The 20298-nt window shown below is 48.7% G+C and overlaps 1 protein-coding gene across 1 annotated transcript in view; it reads left to right on the top strand.

Annotated features, from left to right (window-relative positions):
• LOC126540686 (uncharacterized) overlaps window positions 1-20298 on the top strand; it is an 82565-nt gene that overhangs the window by 46006 nt on the left and 16261 nt on the right. The window contains exons 17-24 of the mRNA XM_055076496.2: window positions 103-3085; window positions 7764-7918; window positions 9332-9532; window positions 10708-10809; window positions 11325-11481; window positions 12713-13086; window positions 16452-16691; window positions 20055-20125. Of these exons, the coding sequence (XP_054932471.1) occupies window positions 103-3085; window positions 7764-7918; window positions 9332-9532; window positions 10708-10809; window positions 11325-11481; window positions 12713-13086; window positions 16452-16691; window positions 20055-20125 (4283 nt within the window). The remainder of the gene's footprint in view (window positions 1-102; window positions 3086-7763; window positions 7919-9331; window positions 9533-10707; window positions 10810-11324; window positions 11482-12712; window positions 13087-16451; window positions 16692-20054; window positions 20126-20298) is intronic.

Below are 20298 nucleotides of genomic sequence, written 5' to 3'. Positions count from 1 at the left end.
TTGTAAATTCGTGTGCCTTAATGGTTCTAAACGGAACAAGTATGATTTGCCACACCATCGCCGTTCTTTCTAACTGTCGTTCTTTTTTGTTTATTTTTCTAGAAAGGGAAGACTGCGGAGTACTACCTAAAGAACAGCCGAAAACGGCGGTCAAGATCCACGGCGTCCACGCACGAAACGTCGCGAGAGCGCTCGTCCTCAGTTCAGGACACGAAGGCGGCCGCCGTCGAAACAGCCGCGCGTAGCACCGAGCTCGAGACCATAACGGTGCCCGCCGACAAAGGCGCACTCGGAGCAGTCGGCGACGCTGCCGACGGCGTAGGCCGCGGCGACGAAAGCGCCGAACGGGCCGGCGCCACGAACGAAGAGGCGACTGAGCCCGGCGGTAACGAATCTGGCCAGAGTGGCTCGAGCGACGGAGGAGGTAAGGGCTCTGCTACTCCAGCGTCGGCTTCCTCAGAGAGCGGTGCTGCCGCGGCCAAAGACGCGGTGGTCGAGGGTGCGATGCTCGGAGCCGTTATCGATGGCCCAGCGCCGAACGCAGAGGCCGCCGGCGCCCTCCCAAAGGACGGTCGTAGTGACCAGCAAGAGTTGTCGGGAGAAGGCGCTGTTGATGCATCCTCCTCCTCCTCCTCCTCTTCTGATTCCCCGCCCACTGTCGTCACTGTCTCCCCCGACGATGGTGCTGTTCATAGAGTGAACAGTTCCGGTCTAATCAAAGAAGGGCAGCGTGCCTCTGGTGACGCTGAAACTGAAGTCGCCAAAAGAGGGATGGTTGGTGCGGGCGTCGAAGAGATCGGTGGGGAGAAAAATGGCGAGGATGCAAAGAGTATAGAGTCGAGTGAGCAGCGTAATATTGTCGCAATGGATGAAGGCGTAGCGCTTTCTTCGAAAAATGCAGTAAGCGAAACAAGTGCTAATGGTGAAAGCCACGTCGGCCAAGGGGCGACTGCTGACGTCGCGCGTCAAGTTCAGAATGGCGACGTTGCCGGTGAATTACTTGCAGAAGGATACCATCAGAAAATGAGTCAGAGCGAGGGTGATCACAGCGCGGGCAACAAAAGCGACGCAGTAATTGAAGATGGAAGTAAAGAATGTAGCCAAGCCAATACTAGCCTTACAAATGGAGCCGATGAGTCCAAACAATTAAAGGTACCTGCACCCTTTAAGGAACTTCAAGGGCTACCAGAAAATGGCGCGGCGCCTCACGTCATGGAACATGTGGAACTCCTCAAGGATTCGAGAAGCGGAGGCGTCACTCCTGAGCTGAAGAGTGTTGTAGACGTCAAAGCGAAAAGCGGTGCCGAAAAAGCTGCTACTCCGGCTGACCAATGTGACGGCTCTACAAACAGCGTGAATCGTAGAGAAAGTCCTAACGTAGAAAACATACAAAAGGAATCGTCTACAGGAGAGAGCGGTCTTGGAGGAAAGTGTGAAAGCTCTGCTGGCGGCGGTAAGACTCAAGCCGATGATAAAAATCAGGATAGTTATACACAATGCGAAAGCGACAAGAGCCAAGCTAGTGAAGTCATGCGCGATCAGCAGGCAAGCAACTCAAATGAAGAAGAAAACGATCCTGTTTCTGGACAGCTGAAGCCCGACAGTGCTTTGGTTCTCAACGGCCCGGGTCTTTCGAAAAATGTGCTCAAGAATGATCACAATGCTAATTCTTCAGATAATACTTTTGTCGATAAGGATAATACAGAGGCCCAGGCGGATACAAAAGAGGATCAGAGCAGTGACCGAGGAAATGGCACTGCAATTTTAACCAAGTCAAATGATATAACGCTTGAGCTTGACAAAAGCAACGACCACGTCATCGCCCATGGCGAAACTCAGAATGAGATGCCCAAGGCCATCATTTCTAGCGAAGCGATGACAGGAGGTATTGAGAACGCAGCCCTAGAAGTCGATGGGGCTGATTCTAAGGACCAAAAGGACAGTAATGAGAGTCAAGATAAAAAACCTTTAGAAACTGCGAAGAAAGTGGATCAAGGAGCGAATGAGGATACCAACAAGCCACCATCCAGCAAGCTCGGCAAGAAATCAAAGCTTGTGCCGGATCAAAAGCCAGCTGTTAAGCCCGTAGGTGCAAAAGAAGTAAAGAAGAACGGAATGCAGAACCCTCGAAGAAGCAGCAGTATGGCGTCCATGAAGGAGCACTTGTCTAAGACCTCGTCTCGACATTCTTTGAATATCGATGAAAAGAATGTGTCGAAGGACACTAAACATGGTTCCTCTGATACGAGGACAATGACCAGTAGTATGAATGAAGCTTCAAGAGCTAACTCCGTAGCCACACTTGTCACAGGTAAATCGGGCACAGAACAGAAAAGAGGAGATCCAGATGGCGCAAGACCGGCAGCAAAGGGCTCCAGCGATATTCCTGCCATACTGACGAGCAGTAGTCATGACCATCAAGGCGATGCAGCTACTCTACACAAGCTGACCGAGAAAGAGGCTGACCGAGAAGATGAACACGAAGGGGAGAAAGAGCAGGAAGGTGAAACAACAATCCGAACAGAGCATGAAATTAGAGATCGCAGTGCTTCACAGTCGCAAAAAAGTCTGAGTGTCGCTGCTTTCGATGCAACCAAGGAAGAAGTGTTGCAAGCTCAAGGCTCAGTGGGCACTCAAGTTACCAATGAAGACACGATAGCTACTCGCGTTCCTGAAGGGGCGGAAGAAAATCCCTCAATCGTCACGCGAAGTGAAGCAATTAAACAACACGGACATGACATTCAAAGCTCGGGCCAAGAGTACAAAGGCGTCAAAAACGAACAAGAAGCGAGTTTTCGTGCAAAAGAAGACCAAATGGATTCGCAAGAGCAATCCAAAGACCAAGAAGCAGTGTCGAACAGTTCAGTTGCATCTGTCGCAACTAAGCCTACCAAAGAAGTGGCTCCAAAAGAACAGGTCGGTGTCGACAGTGACAACGCACTCAATGAAGCGCCGAAGTCAAAGCCACGGGTGTCGACCAACTCTCACGAGAAGCCGGAACCGGGAGAGCCACGCCAGCGAAGCGCGGGAAAGCGCCCGAACGATAAGGGGATTAAAGTGTCAAGTAACACGTCGGCGCAACTCGGTGAGTATGCATACAGTGTTCGGAGCTGACGCGTGCGCACCCAGCTTCTTGGCAGACACGCCGTGCGCATGTTCAGATATCCCCGGGAGCACTTCATCGGTACCGCTGTTCAGACACCACAAACACCTCCTTTCATCCACCAACACTGGCCTGTGAACGAGAGTCCTTGCAAGCGGGAGTGCGACACTCACTCGCGAGCCACTGCGACACCTATGCGACATATCACCTCTGTGCCTGACCACACTCCCGCCGTGCTTTTCGCATACTCCATCGTCACTCACCATTCACTTTCGCGTCGCTTTTGCCCCGGTATGGCAGCTGACATTTGAGCTGAGTCACAATTTCATTCTCCCTTTAGTTCACTCTTCGTCACCTGTCACACCTTTAAGAGACTAAAAAAAAAAGATATCATGCGTGCGCACGCTGCACTATGCCTTGTTGCCATCTCTATCATTCTGTCCTTGCATTGACAGGACGGGTATCTTAATACTGTTCCTTCTCGGTAAGCGTTTGCTGCAACGCTGCAGCCCCAGCACTAAACACGCCTATTGCTTCTGATCTTCACATTGTGTATTAAACGTAACTATATGCGCGTCGCCATTCCTGCACTGACGCTGCGTGTCAAGCCAGTTACGGGCAGACTTACACTTAGGCGCCAAATATGAGGGCTAGGTTTCGATAGTTCCTGCATCTGATCTCTATTTTCTCGCAGAAATAACTGGCTTTCACTGCGCTCCTGTGATGGCCTAGTGAAAAACATTTGTTCTGCGAGCGCAAGTTCGCGTGTTCACAATTTCCACTGATTGTTTGCGGCTTTGCTTGGAGACACGTTGTGTCTGTTTTATGGCTTGGAACCTAATAATATAATATATAATATATAATATATGTAAAGGCTTGCCAGCTACACCCGCAACGTAAACTACACGGTAAATAGTTGGGGGCGCTATGTATAAATAAATTTATGGGATTTTACGTGCCAAAACCACTTTCTGATTTTGAGGCACGCCGTAGTGGGGGACTCCGGAAATTTCGGTTGGGGGCGCTATGCGGGAAGGCCTCAGTTTGGCAAAGCTCTGGCTCTGCGCGAGCTCTGGCGGCGCCCTCAGAAGAATGAGCTAATGGTGTCAAGACATAAAATCCAACTCTTGGCACGTTTCCAACTTCATTGGATTAACTAGATTCGCTGTTGGGTTATAATCACTTGGTCATGAATGAGCTCATGGGAAGCCGAAAAAGTCACATCGTCAAACCGTTCGTGCCTTCTTTCATTTGTGTGTAGTTCCACACTGTACATCACCTGCCCAGGTAGCTTATGGCAAAAATCTACCTTTTAACGTATTCGAAAGAAAGGAAAGGGTTGGCGTAAGAATGTTCCACGTCTGCATTGTTCGCATACGATGATGGATAGACAGATAATGTCCGAAAGAGGAAACACGCCCGTGACGCGTCCCAGAAAGGCGTGGCAAGCGTCTTGCGCCGAGAATGTAGGTAAATAACGGGACAGTCACTGTATTGCGATGTTCCAGTGATAACAACAAGCGGCGCTGGTGCGTAACATCCCCCTATTTGCTGTGTTTGAAATGAGGAAGCGGCGTGCGCAGGCTGCACTCCGTGTCGACACCATCTCGACATTTTATTGTCTGCTTCCTTCGCCCGTTCCCCGCTATCTTTATTCACTGACTGCCGTCGAGCAAAATCAGGCGAGCGATAAACTCGGGCGTATCCTGCATAGCACCTCAGAGCTTTTTTTGACCAGGCGAAGTTCAGCCATACGTGCATTCCCTCCATAGCTAAGACTCTTGTGCAGAAATTCAAAACCCACTGTCGTCGGCGTTCATTAGAAAGGAAGCAAATGAAATCACGCTTACCGCGTCCAATCGAATTACGCCAAGAAACGCACGCCGGCTCTCACTCTTACAAGCACCATTTTTCCTACTGTGTGAATTTATGTACGTGGCAGGAATGATAGCAATAACAGCATGGCGGTAACGTTATGATAAATCGTTCTTTTATCGGTAACAACCTGAGCACGTGTATAAGTGTTTCCCAAATCAAACTGCGGCTCCTGTCTGGAAAGAAAGAGTGCTACCTATAAGCGTCATTTCTAAGTGACAGGCAGCCTTTGTCTGTTCAAATAATGATCTTGAAAGCTCTCTTTTCGCCAGTCTTCCCAAGGCATGGTAATTGCCGTATACGAACGTCCGACTGTAGAAGGTATGGTCAACCACTTTCCATGGGAAGCATCGAGACCACAGGCACCCTTGGCACCCTTGTTGTCTCGTCACGTTTCGGTGAGGTTGTGTGTCATCTCTTGAACCACTGGGACACATTAAGTGCAGAACATTCGTTACCTACATCCTTGAGTTTCTTTTGTCGTCGCTGGGGTGTAGATTTCGCGCCGCAGCTGGTTGCGTTGTGATCGAATGTTTCGTTGTGACGTCTTACACGTTGTCTCCTCCCGTACGCGCCTGATGACGCATCTATAGCTTCGTGCTGTGCATTAATAATGCGAAGAATGTGAGCCGGGATCGTTGCAGGCATAGGTAACTTTGCACTATAAAAGATGGATGCTTTAATGAAAATTGTCACTGTTACCACTGTTCTTTGCTCATAAGTTGCTCATAAAAGTGACAGCGCGCCAGTTTCCCTCATCCTTTCTTAGTAGAAGAACGACACGAACACCGTGACACTGCGCCCGCCTTCAGGGTCGGCATACTTTACCCCTTCCTTTCCCAATGGCAACTGGCGCTTTTCAACGCCATGTGACATATTATAGCGTTGTGCATTGGCCGAAGTCATAACTTAACAGCTTGTACCGTGTCCTTTACCGGAGTGCAATAAATTAATTCGTCATGCCGTCACCGTAGCCGTCATTACTATCGACGTTGTTGTCACATTGCTCCTGTCATCGCACACACGCTCGAAATGGTGCTTTTTTTTTTCGGAGTCTACTGTTTTGCCGGCTCATCGGAGTTTAGCTTACAACGATTCTCGCAGTGCTTGAGGCCTGCAGTTCTTTTTTACTAACGAGGAGACTGTGTGAGAAGAATCGTAACCTGTGTTCCCCACGCTTTCCTTCTCATATTCCAACCGATAAACCACTGCCGACACAGACATAAGTGACAGTGTGACAGTTCTTTTTATTCGTGTAACCCTCACGCGGCAACAATGTCAGCCATGTGTGGCGGGGCTGATGAAAAATCTTCTACCATATCCATCATCCGCCGTAACACAGCAGACAACGCTACCTACGAAGGCTAGAGAGATTTCTCTCGCTGCTTGCATGCGCGCCCAAAGGGTATCAGTGTGTCACGTACGACATAGAGATATAAGTAAGCGTCATGCAATTCGGTGTAACAGTAAGTCTCATACTCTTATGTCGCAAAATATGACGTATTTATTACGCGGAAGGCGTTGCAGATCTGACGCTGTTTATAACCGAACGAGCGGAGTGACCCGTTTCTGCGAGCAGCGACCACAGCGAATTACTTATGTTCGCGACCAAACGTATAGTATGCGTTTTATACTGGTAGCACAAATGTGCACAGATAGTGCGTGATTTGACGTAACATTGCGTTCACAAGTTGTATTTGTAAAATATTATTACGATATCATCGAGCGATGCTCAAGAAACGAGCCGCCGCGAGAACGACGATGAAGGTGGTCGGTGCGCTTGGCGTGAGCGAGTGTCGGCCTGGCTGCCTGGCTCGTATAAATAGCCTGTAAATAGTCTCTTCTGTCTGTGTCTTTCCACACGCAACAATATTAACTGGTTATTCTGTATAGAAAGCGTCGCAGGTCACAAGACAACGGCACTGTGAAACGCGTAGAATGAGTCTTCGTTTAACGCGTCGTTTCTGCAACGTGAAAGCTGAGTATTGAGCACGGATATCTGTATTCCGACTACCGCGTCTCCGGACAATTGAAAAACAAAACAAAAAGAAGCTCCTAATTAAAGCCGTTTCGGAAGTCAGCACTATGTCCAACGGCGTCGTTAAATTATTGATCCGCAGCCAACCGTATATGTGCAACCGTCTTCACTGAAAATGCCTATCACGTCACCGACCGCTGGAACAGTAGTTTTAACCGACAAGGCGATTATATCATACATTCCGCCTATGTACCACTCTTTCTTTCCAGCATGTTCGTGTAGTCTCACTAAGTTGCCGTTACAGAAACCGTTAAAAGTCAAGGTCTATTAAGGTGTAGCCTTTACCTACAGCGAGCACTGCGCAGCTGTGCCAAGTGACGGTAGTGGAATCCCTCAAGCAGCAAGTTCTTGTAAAATATTTAAACTCCGAGCGTTCCTTTGACAACCGCAAACGTGCCACTGTTTCCGTGGAGCTGCCATTTTAGCATTCTTTCTCTGTCTGCATCCCGACCATTGTAACTTTTTTTTCTCTCTCTCTCCCCAAACACACAGCGCCCTTTAGCATAACTTCTTACTAAAAGTACAAGCATAATAGGTATTTGGCGCTTGCGGTCGGTCAGTGCTACTGTAAAAAAATTAGGACTTTTGCTTCTGTAAAGGGTTATGGTAAAATGTTTTGCTTGCTTCGTTTCCTTTCTGTAAAATGCTTCCCGGACCGTCCGAGTAGCCAGGCTGCAGATATGTTGACATAGCTGAGCTTATGCTTATGGTGCTGGCGCAAAACGAGGTGCAGACGTGCCATTTCAGATCGATTGAATGAGCTCATCGACGTTTGGATCAAGGAAGGCGATCTGCTGCGCCTCGAGCACGTGGTCATCGCGGGCCAGGGGGAGCGGCTACTCAACAAGACGTCCGACGATAAGCAAGTCCAAGAGTTCCTGGGACTCGTTCCCGCCTACATGGTGTGTACTGTATATGACCGCGCGAGAGCAATCGGGTTTCCACCTGGGACAAATTAACTCTTGGTCATGGGCTGACGCAAGTGTCAATTGCGTAGTTTTCTGCGGTCGCTCGGATGTCGCGTTACTTGACTGTTTCTTCTCTATCTCGTAAGCGGCTGAGTTCATTTCAAGATAAATAACATGAGCTTTGCAAACACAAAAATAAAAATGTATCTTGAGAGAACGGGAACTAACAGTGAGAGCACGACAGACAAGGCGCTGTGGCTGTCGTGTGCCTTGTCTGTCGTGCCTTCACTTTCGCGTCTTAAGCGCTGTTTCTTCCCGCCTTAATGTTGTGCCAACCAGCCCAGTCTGGATCGCTCCTGTATCCCAAGAAATGCTATTAGGCGCTACCGAATTTACTAAGCCGTTTTCTTTTCTTTTACACTTGGAACACCGCCTTTACTACATCTCATCAAATCAGTGCAGTGCAGTCAAAACTACCGATAGCGTAAGCCAATCGGGGACAAGTACGAGGGGAAGTGTTCATCAACTGTTCACCACTAATCCTGCCGCACACGATATATAGCAGTTGGGCAAAGGGACCACGCTTTGACTAGCGGCGTGAAATGCGTCACAATGACAAAGGGGATGAACCCACCTCCTGGCCTTCCTTTCTCAGTGGCAGGCGTGACTCTTGTAACTTTGACCGCAGTGTACGGATTTGGTTAAACGGCGTACTTACCCAATGTTGACATATCTCGTGTATCGCGCAACATTTGTGATTGCGACCGAGGTCCACAGCTACGTATCCTCATCTACTGCCCTTCTTTTGATGATGAAAGACAGGCTCCGTGTGCGGCTCTAAGCCGACAGGGCGACAGATCGTTCACAAATTTAAAGATATTGAGACCGTGAATTTGAGCGTCATCCGCACGGAAGTTCACCAGAGCACTGCTGCACATCTTAAATACGAATAGACTATGCGACCTTCTTTGAGTGCATGGTGAACGGTGTTTTGGATACGCACGCATCCATTGCTATATTCCATTCTTTTTCCTTTTACGTACTTTTTTTTGTGCTTCCCGCTTCCCCGTTCGCCAGCGTAGTGTATACCAAACCAGGGGCAAACCGACTAACGTCGCTGCCCCTCTCTCTCTCTCTCTCTCTCTCTCTCTCTCTCTCTCTCTCTCTCTCTCACACACACACACACACACACACACACACACACACATGCTCTCTACACTATATTTCTTACAGATACTTTCACGCTTTGAGCAACGCATTTCCTGAAAATCTTACTGCAAATTACGTTTGGTACGCTGACGCTTTTGTCTGCGTTCACCGGTATACGTTGGGCCTCCTGCTGCGGAGCGGGGTGCACAAGGAGGCCACTCGTCCCTTCTCATTCGCTGCGTGCCCGTCTGCTCGCAGGATCGCATCCGGACGGTGCACGAGGCGGTGGTGAGCGGTAACATGGCGCAGGTTCGCCAGGTGCTGACTCGCAAACGCTTCGCGCTCAGCCGCGACCGCCTTGGCGCCAGCCCCCTGCACCTCGCCGTCCTGCACGGACACACGGACGTGCTCAATTACATCGTCGAGCGCTTTCCCGAGACGCTGGACGGACCGGACAACGTAAGTGTGTCTCGAGACCAGGCATCGATCCCTTCCTTCTTTAGACGAGAAACAATACGTGCTTCTTGTGACTGCAGAATGTTAACTTTACATGTTACAGACAGCAGTGTGTTTTCTCCCCGCGCGCTTGTGCCTTGCACGCTGCATGGTCTCAATGAGCCGAACTCACAATTTCCTTATTTATAATAACTCCTTGCCTTTGGTCGGCCGTCGTCTGTGACATTAGTTGTCACTATCCCTTGTGTGCGAACTCGTTGTAAGGTCCACCGATCGTCATATATACGGTAAGCTTTCGATGATCTAGAATTTGCTGGATACCTCAGTGCTACACGCGTGCACTCATTGCGTGAGGCTAAGTATACGTACAGTGGTGACAGATCGTCTTCGTTCACACGAAACTGCGATCAATGAAGGACGCCCTACAGAAGCCCCGGCAGGAGTGCTGCGCCCGGCAGTATCACTGGCTCGCCCACGAATGCTGGAGGACATGGCATTTATTTTTGCGAATTGGCGCCATCTCCTAACTTTAGACGTTGTGGTAGGTAGTCTCAATACTGTTCGCAAGTGCATCTGCAGTCGGCGATTAAGAGCACGCAGTACCTCTGTCAGGAATGGGGCTGGGGATAATACGCACAAAGTGTAAAGTGAAGCTATGTGCTGGAAAATGTAGCCGAAGAAAGTGTGGTGTTCCTAAGCTTTAATGTTGCAATGAGCAGGGGAATCACGGAAAACTAAGGGCTCAATTTTTAGTAACAATGTTTTCAAACCCACTGGCAATAAAAGGCAAGGAAAAGTTAGAGGAAATTAACCGTTTCTTTATTGAAATGCAGAAATAATTAAGAAACTAATTTTCACCCTAACGTTCTTAGCTTGACTGGTTGTTGGCCAGATCGAATCCCGGCCACGGCGGCCGCATTTCGACGGGGGCGAAATGCGAAAACACCCGTGTACTTAGATTTAGGTGCAGGTTAAAGAACCCCAGGTGGTCTAAATTTCCGGATTCCTCCACTACGGCGTGCCTCATAATCAGAAAGTGGTTTTGGCACGTAAAACCTCATATATTATTATTATTGTTTGTTGGCCATCGATTGACAAATATGACGAGGCACGACGATATGCTTACGCGAATGTTGTCATTAACGACAGTAATGCCGGGCGTGCTTCGCTTTTCGCAGGAAGGGCGAACACCGCTGCATTACGCAGCCGTCGTGCTCGAGGCCCAAAATTACTTCGACATTCTCAAAAAGGCTGGCGCTGACGAGGCCATCAAGGACAAGGTACGTAACTAGCATTACATAGGCACTCCACCGATACGTCAACTGAAATATTTGTGCCTACGCTCGTTGTAAAGAAAAAAGCTTTCCTTGCGCAATTAAAGAAGGTTGGAGAACCTGTATTTTTATTATCCGTCTCCTGTCTGTCGCGTCGGGTCGTGGCTGATTTCGACGAGAGCGGCGGCGCGATGGCGTCCGAGTGCGAGAAGAGCATAAAATGTAATGTCGGCTATTTGAACAAACGACTCGTATATTACAGTGTGATCCAGCGCGAGGACAAATTTTTCCTAGCTGTGAAGTCAGAGTAATGAGAAGGAAAGGTTTATGTTGGGGGGAGGGGGAATGCGCTACCTCTCTCTCTCCCTTTCTCTCTCTCTCTCTCCCCCATCCCGTGCCTCCCGTGTATGACGTGGTATCCCAGAAATGCGCGTGTGTTTTCATTGCGCCATTCTGCTACGATCAGGTGGGCTGTAAATAAGTGAGGAACACGTCACCGCCGACTCGCGCGACCTTCGCAGATGGGGCACACGCCGGAATACTACCTGAAGAATCCCAAGGAGCTGAGCATTAGAGACCTCCTCGCCAACTACCACACGCCAACGGACGACGACAAGTCGGCCAAAGCGGACGTGTGGCAGAGACCGTCCACACCCGCCGCAGCCGCAGATGCGCCCGGTGAGTCCATGTATATAGTTACTCTACCGTATGTTACACCACGTGTTCTCCTTAGTTAAATAATGTATCTAGATAAGCACATTGGTTTAAAACATTGTTGCACATTTCAAGGAGCACAGAATTCGTATATAGTTCTCCTCCAGTGTTTGTACCACACGTGTTTGTCGCATATCGCCTATAATGAAGTTTGTATTCAGGAAGCCGTTTATGTATAGGCCGAAAATCAGCGCCGTAAGGTCCCGGGCGAAGCTGCTGGGTCATTCGGTAGATAGAGGACGACTGTTTACATGGCAGCCGGCATGTATAAGCGGCATGCTTGACATAAATCGGCATTACAGAAGGTGTCACGTAGCTTCCGGTTCGTAAACGTCGGTCTGGCGTGCATAAGGTTCTGCGCCTGAACCACAAATTGTGAAAGGTGGCAGACGGAGATGCAGTTACTATAGATACAACGTGGTTATGGATACACTGTAATACTTTAAGAAGTACTACGGCTAACGCAGCTGGGAGGATGATCCGTCACTCTTTTTTTCCCCGCGTCCACTCGTTCTAGCTGTGCAGTATACATGCGACTTCAATCCGGTCTTAGCATTTCAAGCCTAACACGGGCATTCGCCCGTGTTTCAGGGCACAGCCAAATCGGGTGTCGGGCACCTGTAGTTGCCACGAGACCCGTGCACTTGGGACACCTCTTTTTTGCTCGACTGTTGTAGGTCCTCATGCCCAGATGACGGATGCTGCCATAGGGTCGCTCCGAACCTAAAGTCTCCGAAGAGATGCCACCACACAAGGAATGCTTTGTCGCACCGCGGTGTCACATATAGGTTTGAAAATATGGTTGCTGGCGTACCCATGTAACAATTAAAGCTTGCGCCTGTTGAACGTCCGGTCACTAGTGTCCGGCTGGACATGCTTGCTTTTGAGTATCGTACGCCGAAAGGCAAGGACTTTGCAGTTCCGAAGTCATGCGCACGTGATCGTTCGTGTGATCGCGTGTGTTCGTGTGAGCACGTGTGTTCAACCGTGATGGTGTCCGTGGCAGAAAAGGCCCCCTTTCTCCAACCCTGAACAAGTACGAGTTTCTTTTTTTTCCTGCTTTTGGTCGCGTACTTGGCGAGAAATGTTAGGACACGGTTTTATGTGGCTTTTGGTGTCGCTTGCTTAGGTGCATTTGAGTGTGTAACAGGGCTTAGGCATAATTTTTTTTAACCGACGAAATTCTTACTCGCAGAAGCGTTGACTGTCGTTCCGGAAGCGCCTTCGGCGCCAGTAGCTCCCGCGGCTAATGGAGGAGTGGCTCAGCCGGCCGTCCTGCCCGACGGAAAACCGCAACAGCAAGAAGCAGCGCCCGAGGTTACAGCGTCAGAGGCGTCGAAAACGACAAACTCAGTGCCATCGGTGGAAGCGGCGTCGAACGCCGCGCCGGAGGCGCCGCCAGCGCCAGGACAGGTGGCTGCCCCACCGGTACCAACCGAGAAAGGTGTGCGACAGCCCGTCGACGAACCTTTGCAGACGGCGGTCCAACTGCCACTGGGCGAGCATGCTGCGAGTCGCGCGACTGCTGCAACGGGCCAGCCAGCGTCGACCACGCTGCCGGCCGGCAAGGTTCGTCGGGCCTCGTCCCTTAAAGTTTTACACAAGGAACGATTGTCACCTTGCCACACGACTCTTGAAGGTCTATCTCAGTGTCCTCGAAAAGAAAGCCTAAATATTGGACAGAAAAAAAAAACAAGAAATTAATTCTGGTCCAGGGATCGGTCCAGCCGTGCCTGCTGCCTGCTGAAGGAATTTAGAAAGTTTCCGCTTTCTCACCCCCGTTAAACATTATGTAATGGCAGCACGATGGAAGCAGAGGTATTCTACAACTTGTAGTGTTTGAAGCTTGAAAAATAACTCTGCGTAAATACAGCAGGAAGGAGAAGAGGGGTAGTAAACTTCGGGCCAGAACCAGTTCTTTTGTCGACTGCAACGTTTGCTTTTCAATCAGACACCGAAATGGTTCCTTTCAAATCATTGTGCTAAAGCCAGGTGGATGGCACTTTCTTCCTATGCGAGACTTTCTCCTCACTGCGTACATTCGCAGGACTAGCATAAAAAAAATTTTAGTTGAGATTTTCAGTGGCAGATCAGCGTTCAGAGTGAATGGTAGGCTTCTTGAGGTGCAGCACACACAAGGTCCGGAGGGTGCGCCGCTTTTCATGCCACTTTGAATCCGAAGGGAACACCAAAAGATTGGATGAACGTATAAAAAACGTAGTGATCCTGCGTCGCAGATGAACCTTACTCTGAATTTTTTTTTTTAATATACCTATAATATTTCTTTGGAAGCTCTAACGTAGCTAACCGGTCTCCTTTTTTATTTCTGGTTAACCTCCCTCCCTTTCATTTGTTTCTCACTCTCTCCCTAAGGCACGTTGCAAGGAGCAGTGGACACTCATGCGATTTCGTGTTTTGTATGCGTGCAAATGCGTGCTGTATCATGTTTGATTTGTTACCTACGTAAGCATATTTTGTACCCACCCCTGCAACGTCTCGCAGTGAGACGGCATCATACGTAAGTAAAAAAAAGTGTCACACTTATTTGAGCCAATGCACGTCAGCGAACCGTTCTTTCGCGTATTCGGACTGCAATTTGACAACCTCTCTGTTCACCTCAAAGGCCGGCAAGTTAGATTCGCGCGTTGTCTTCATTGGTTTCATCCCACTTATGGACAAAGCGTTTTGCTAACCTCTGTGTCCTCTTTGAGTTGTTCATGGCGTCACAGTAATATGGTATTAACTCGGTATTCTACTGGACTAGATGATGCACATCGCATGGTTCGGCCGGCATAGTGTTACGCAAGGACGACAAAAAAAGTAAACGAGAGCACGACTGACTGACAACTTAACAATACTCCTTCAATTAAATTCACTTGTTATTCAGCGATTTTAACTGTTTGCTTTTTGTGTCTCTATCTGTCATTATGCTGGCCAAACCAGTCACGATCAGGGATAAAGATCAAACGTCAATGTACTGACGTTAAACAATAAAATAACCGCTAGGCATTGAAACGTCGGTTCTAAAGAAAGAGAGAGAAGGAACACAAATTTAATTGCAAGAAACTCTGTAGCGAAACACAGTGTATTCGGTTGGCAACAACAATATTTGACTTGCGTGGCCATCACTAAACACACCACGGATTAGTCGAACGTATTCCTTTGCGAAACGATCAATGGTTCTTTGAGCGATTCACTGTGGTAAAGTTCCGTTTACAGAAGTAGATAACCGCATATTGAAGACAATGTATTCCTTATTGAGGTACCTATACTTTTCCGTATCTGGGTTTCTCTAGCCTCTTTTCGTGGGCCAATCCCGAAAATAGTACAGTCTAAAAGTATGAGCCGATCCCGAAGATAGCGCGCTCATCAAGTTTTAACAGTCCGCCGCTCCTGCTACTTCCGTCACGCGAGCAATGATGCGATCACAGGTGGACAAATGCCCTAATTTTTGGTTTTCTTCTATCATCTTCACGACGCAAGTCACGTACTCAACTCACCCTCAAGTTGAAAAATTTACCGACTCTCCCTCGCCCTCGCCTACACAAAAATTTGCTCACCCTGCTCCCATCCTCACTCTGACGTTTAAAAGGCTACAATCCATCTCTTACCTTGGGTTTGCTGCAGTTACAAGTAAGTCATTTACTCGTCCCGTGAGCTTAGTCGAGAAATATGATTGCTTGCTGTGCCATTCTAATTGTCGTAGCATGCCACATTGCTTTGCTCATAAGGGTATTGACTAAACGTATAAAGATTATACGTCATTATCAACAGCATGCACTAAAAAGCCGAATAGAATACATGTCCAATAATAATGTTTGTTAATGGCAGGAAACTTAAGTTTTCTTTTACAATGTGTAAATATGGTCAACGAGATGGAGCGTTAATATATTCTATGCTGAGTCGCTGATATATTCCTAATTAGGTGCTATCATTGTTTCTTTCTTTCTTCTTCTTTTGCAGCAAGTTTCGCCTTAGTTGCTGGGGTTTCAAAGCGGAGAGCTTGTTGGAATTCGTGGTTAGATACTAATGAACTGCCTGTTATACTAATCAGCTACCTTGTTGTGCTTATTCGAGAAAATCAGTGCAACACCACGACGTTATCGAGGTTAAGCTAAAACACTTTAGCTACATGTTTATCGTAAATAAAGTCCCTCGAGAGCCGTTGCCATGTGCCAGCCGAAACATAAAAAAATCGCTTTCGATTGTGCTGTAGTCGAGCTCTTTCAATAATAACACAATGTCTTTTTTTCCTCCCACTTGATACCACATTCACTAGGTCAACGACCGCTATTAATGCCTGAAAAGCTTCAAACCTCAAGTTTTTGTCCCTCTCTAATCAAAAGCAAGAGTAGGAGAATTCTAGAGTGTTTAGTTGGCATAAAGGAGTGTGCTGAACCACCATTATCACTGGACAAAACAAGTAATGTCGGAGTGACGCAAAAAAAATCTGTCACTGTTTTCACTTTCGTTGCTGCTACAGTTCCCAGTCTCTAAGTTTATATACAGCTGACATCAACAACCACTGATGGCTGAGGTCATTCAAAAGTGGGCTTCGACGTCCACCTAAGCTCGAGAGGGCGCTTGAGCCAGGGCGCTTCAAAATTTCAGACCTCAAACCCATCACGCGTACGATCTAGGTGACTAAAAGCAATATAAATCGCGTCCTCCCCTTTTAGTCTCACATTATATTATTCCAAACGGTGTCCCCCTTGCCTCAGCCTCATCCTCTATGCTTTTCTGAACCCGAACCTCGCCTCACCCTGACCTCTTTATCACGTCCAGACATGGACGCGATAGAGTGCCGTGTGCAGTGGCTGCGCCCCATTCTCAGCCTCAACCCGCACAGGAAGACATTATCTTTTATTGAACTCAACTACAGGTCGAATCACCTTCCAGCCTTTTCACTTTTGTTTTCTTCTTTTTGTTGACAGAATGGGCAGAATGGCGGCGCCGACATGGTGCAGTTGGCACAATCCTTGTTGCTGACGGGAAGAACGTCGGAGGAGGCCCAGTACCTGAGTTCCAGCGTCGGCGACGCGCTAGTTGGGGCCCTCGCGGCCGTCGCCAAGCAGAGGCCTCCAGACCCCGTGGCCTTCGTCGCCTCTTGGCTAAAGCAGAATCAAATGGTCCAGGACCGGCCGACCACCAGAGCTCCGAACGCCACTATGCCAGTGAGCACAACGCCACGTATCGCCGCCGTCAGAATTGACCTGAACAATGAAGACATTTAATATCGTTTCATCTCATTCGTTTATTTTGGGGCTCCGAGAGAGAGAGAGAGAGAGAGAGGAGAGGGGGAGGGGAAAGGCAGGGAGGTTAACGAGAGGGGAAGATCCGGTTTGCTACCCTACGCTGGGGAAAGAGGGGAGGGTGAGGTAAAGTGATAAAGTAGAGATAAAGAAAGAAAGGAGCACAGACATACAATCACTGTTGGTTACTGTCGCCGCACACTGTCACCGCACAGCACAGTAGCACTTGCAGCACTATGAACATATGTTCATGCTACAGCCACTTGTCCAATTCTGTAGCCCTTAAGAACTGCAACAGTGCCCTCGTCGCCCTCTGCTGCGATGGCTTGTGATGGCGGCATTTTAATATAAGTTCCTCTGTTAGAGGTCTTCGGTCAAAGCACCCTATCGCGTTTGCGAGCCATCGTCTCTGTAAATTATAGTGAGGACAGTCACAGAGAAGGTGCTGCAAGAGTCTCCTCGTTACCACAGTTATCACACGAGGCGCCGTGCGGCTCCGAAATGATTGCAGAAAGGAGTGGGATTTAACAGCGTATATACACGAGCTGACTTACTTATGCTATCTTCGGCTGGTCGTTTCTGAGCACTCTGGAGCGCTCTCGCGAGCGGCGTTGTCTTCGACTGGTTGAAAGAGGGTGCGCGCCCTGCGTTCGGCTGGTTCTTCTCGATTGCTCTCCTCTATCTCGGAGCGCTCTGAGGCGCTCCGAGCCCTGTCGTCGGAGCAGTCATCGAGATTGAAACGTCATCGCAGCGCCGCGTCGCTGCTGTTGGCGACGGCCCACCGTAACCTTTGCAACCTAGGCCACTGCATGCTGGCGTGTCGACGAACGTTCGTCCCGCCGGCACGTCCGCCGGTTTTTTGGGCAGCGCCGGGAGCTTTGGATAGGCGAAACATCGGACGTTGGCAGTAGTCACGGGGTTTCGCATCAGCAATTTCGTCCTCCGAGAGCGAGTCGCACGTTCGGCTTGCGCGCTTGTCCCCTACCTTTGAGCTCGGGAAACGACCGATCTACCCGACTCTGCTTAGGGGCATACAGGCGACCAGTCGAAGATACCATTAAAGATCATTTAGATTATAAACCCGAATCTATACGAAAAAAATGTTGCAGGTACAGATATTGTCGCGTAGTAGTGACGGTGAGGAAAGCAGCAATACTGGGAATGACGAAACTAGCGCGTTTTGTTGGGCGAACTTGTGCCCTCAAAAAACGTGCTATACTCAAAGAACGGTGACAGCGCCGAACACAGTCGGCGATCGTCGAAAATCTTATCAGCGGGTTAAGTGCGTCGGCTTTTGTACATCAGTCGTCGAATGTCCTAGAGTAATCGTTGGGACCCGCGTGTCTTACACAAAGTCCTATGCTATTCGCTTCGCGCATACATGCAATCAGATTACACAAGGTTACGTGACAGACAGCGGATGGAACCATCGATAACATTCCAGAAACTTCCCATACATGCAGGCGCGTCCTGCGCTGTGCGATAACATTTGTTAGGTGGTGAAACGTGGTCGCTCGATAAAGATAAAGAAGTACACGCATAAATGTACAGATAAATGAAAATGTATTACTATTTACAAATTATCAAACGGCACAGTATGGTGAGTAGTCTAGCCTAAAAGCACTGCATCGTTTTGTTATTGTCATTGATGAACGTGGTCATTGTCGACATTGTCGTTGTGCTCGCAGACCACCGTGGCGATATGCTGTGTGACGTTGCCTTAAGTTTGCGGTGTCCGGGACGGTGGTGACGGAAGCAAGCAGGCAGTTCCAGTACAAACTTGTTTTCCAAATAAGAGAGCCGTGAACTAAGCTGGTTCTGCAAGAGGACACAGTAACATTTAGTTTGTAGTCAAAACGGAATGTAGTATATAACTATAGGAGGTTCTCGCGGAGGCTAAACTTGCCGTTAAGTGATTTTGAATTGTTCAACTTAAAACGCAATATCTTGTTTAAAAGGGTCGATTTGCAAAGTCATCAGATCGTTTGAAGCTATAAGGACGAACTTTAGGCAAATACATGTATACTGCCTATCTTTCCATGGAGGGAGGGAAACTTAGGAGAGGCCCCAGCCAGCCCAGTTGTTTTGGAGCGATTGCGACAGAACTCACGTGCTGGTTTTCGGAAAGGAGCAATGGGACTGGTGGTCCAAACATCCTCGTTTCCGTAGCAACCGCACTCCGGAAGCTCTCGCTGCTCTGGCCCTCCGTAGTGGCATAAAAGCTTTCGGCATAGGACCTTATCGAAACACGTTCATTTCTAGAGAAGTGTTGTGTAAGCTTGAAAGTAGTGTTTTGAGTGGGTGAACTGTGGGTGTGAGTGTGAGCCTGCAACAAAGGCTCTCGGACACTCACGGAGCGGCCGGGTCTTCGTCGTCTTCTTCAACGTGCCACGATATAACGAACACAAGAGCGCGCCTGCTTCCTTAAAACTGTTGCAGAAGTTTCGTGCTGACGGCGCCACAGTTGCGCACGCTGTCGGCAGCTTGTTGAAGTTCGATGCTCGCGCTCATCTGCTCCTGCGAGCTGATTTGAGACGCAAAACGGAGATGTGCGTCAAAATAGCGACACTTCCGGCTTAAAAAAAAAAACGTGACTTCAGGGTCTCTCCTATTTTTGATTGTTTCCTCCATTCATCTTTCCCATACTGGTACTTTCCCATACTTTCCCATACTTCCCTATATACACTTCGCAGAGATGCGCTGCGGGAGATGCGAGCCAAGGCCACGCCGCGTCTCTGGATTATTCCATGCGGTCTCTTCTCGTCTAAGGCGCACGCGCGGGCACGTTTACGCTTATCTTATCAGCTCTGCCTCGTCTTATCTCACCCCCGTCCCGGATGAATCCACAGGGGCGACTCAGTGTGGCTATGAAATTTTGCTTCCGAGCACGAGACCGCGGGCTCGACACCCGACCAAAGCGGCCAAAGCCCAAACGCCCCATTTCTTGGACGTTAAGCAGCTAAGCCCTTACAATCAGGCTGCGAGTGCCTTTGAGAACGTTACACATTAGTGCCACCCGCAGTCTCGCGCGACATGTTTTATATATATGTTATGCATCGGACAAGGATCTCCTTGTAAAATTGCAGTAGCCTGTTGAATTGGGCTGGTTGGTACATTATTGAACTCGAAGGGAACAGCGATAACGCGATAAAAAGAGCGATTAAAAAAAAACTTTCTTTTTCTAACAAATGTGTAGCTTCGTGTTTCGAGTTCAGGTTACTTCAAAGGAAAAGCATATCTGCAAAATTAAGTGTCCTTTTCCTCTGTATTTCTCATTTCTTGCAGGCGGTGAACTCGAAAAACCGAGACAACGAGGTAGCGTCCAGAGCAAACACTATTTCGTCTTCGGCGACAAGGTAAAAAACGCAAGGAGAAAGCGGATTCACCGGCTCAAGCTCTCGGATACCGAATTGACGCTGAGCTTGCTATTCAGTTGCTCTCTGTTGATTTGTAATATTACTGCGCTCTTACGGGCGGTCAACGCTGCTGTTATGAAACATCAGCTGATAACGGATGTTCCTAGTGCAGT

Source organism: Dermacentor andersoni, chromosome 2 (assembly GCF_023375885.2).
Source record: "Dermacentor andersoni chromosome 2, qqDerAnde1_hic_scaffold, whole genome shotgun sequence".
Taxonomy (NCBI): Eukaryota; Metazoa; Arthropoda; class Arachnida; order Ixodida; family Ixodidae; genus Dermacentor; species Dermacentor andersoni.
This window is presented reverse-complemented; position numbering and strand designations above follow the sequence as displayed.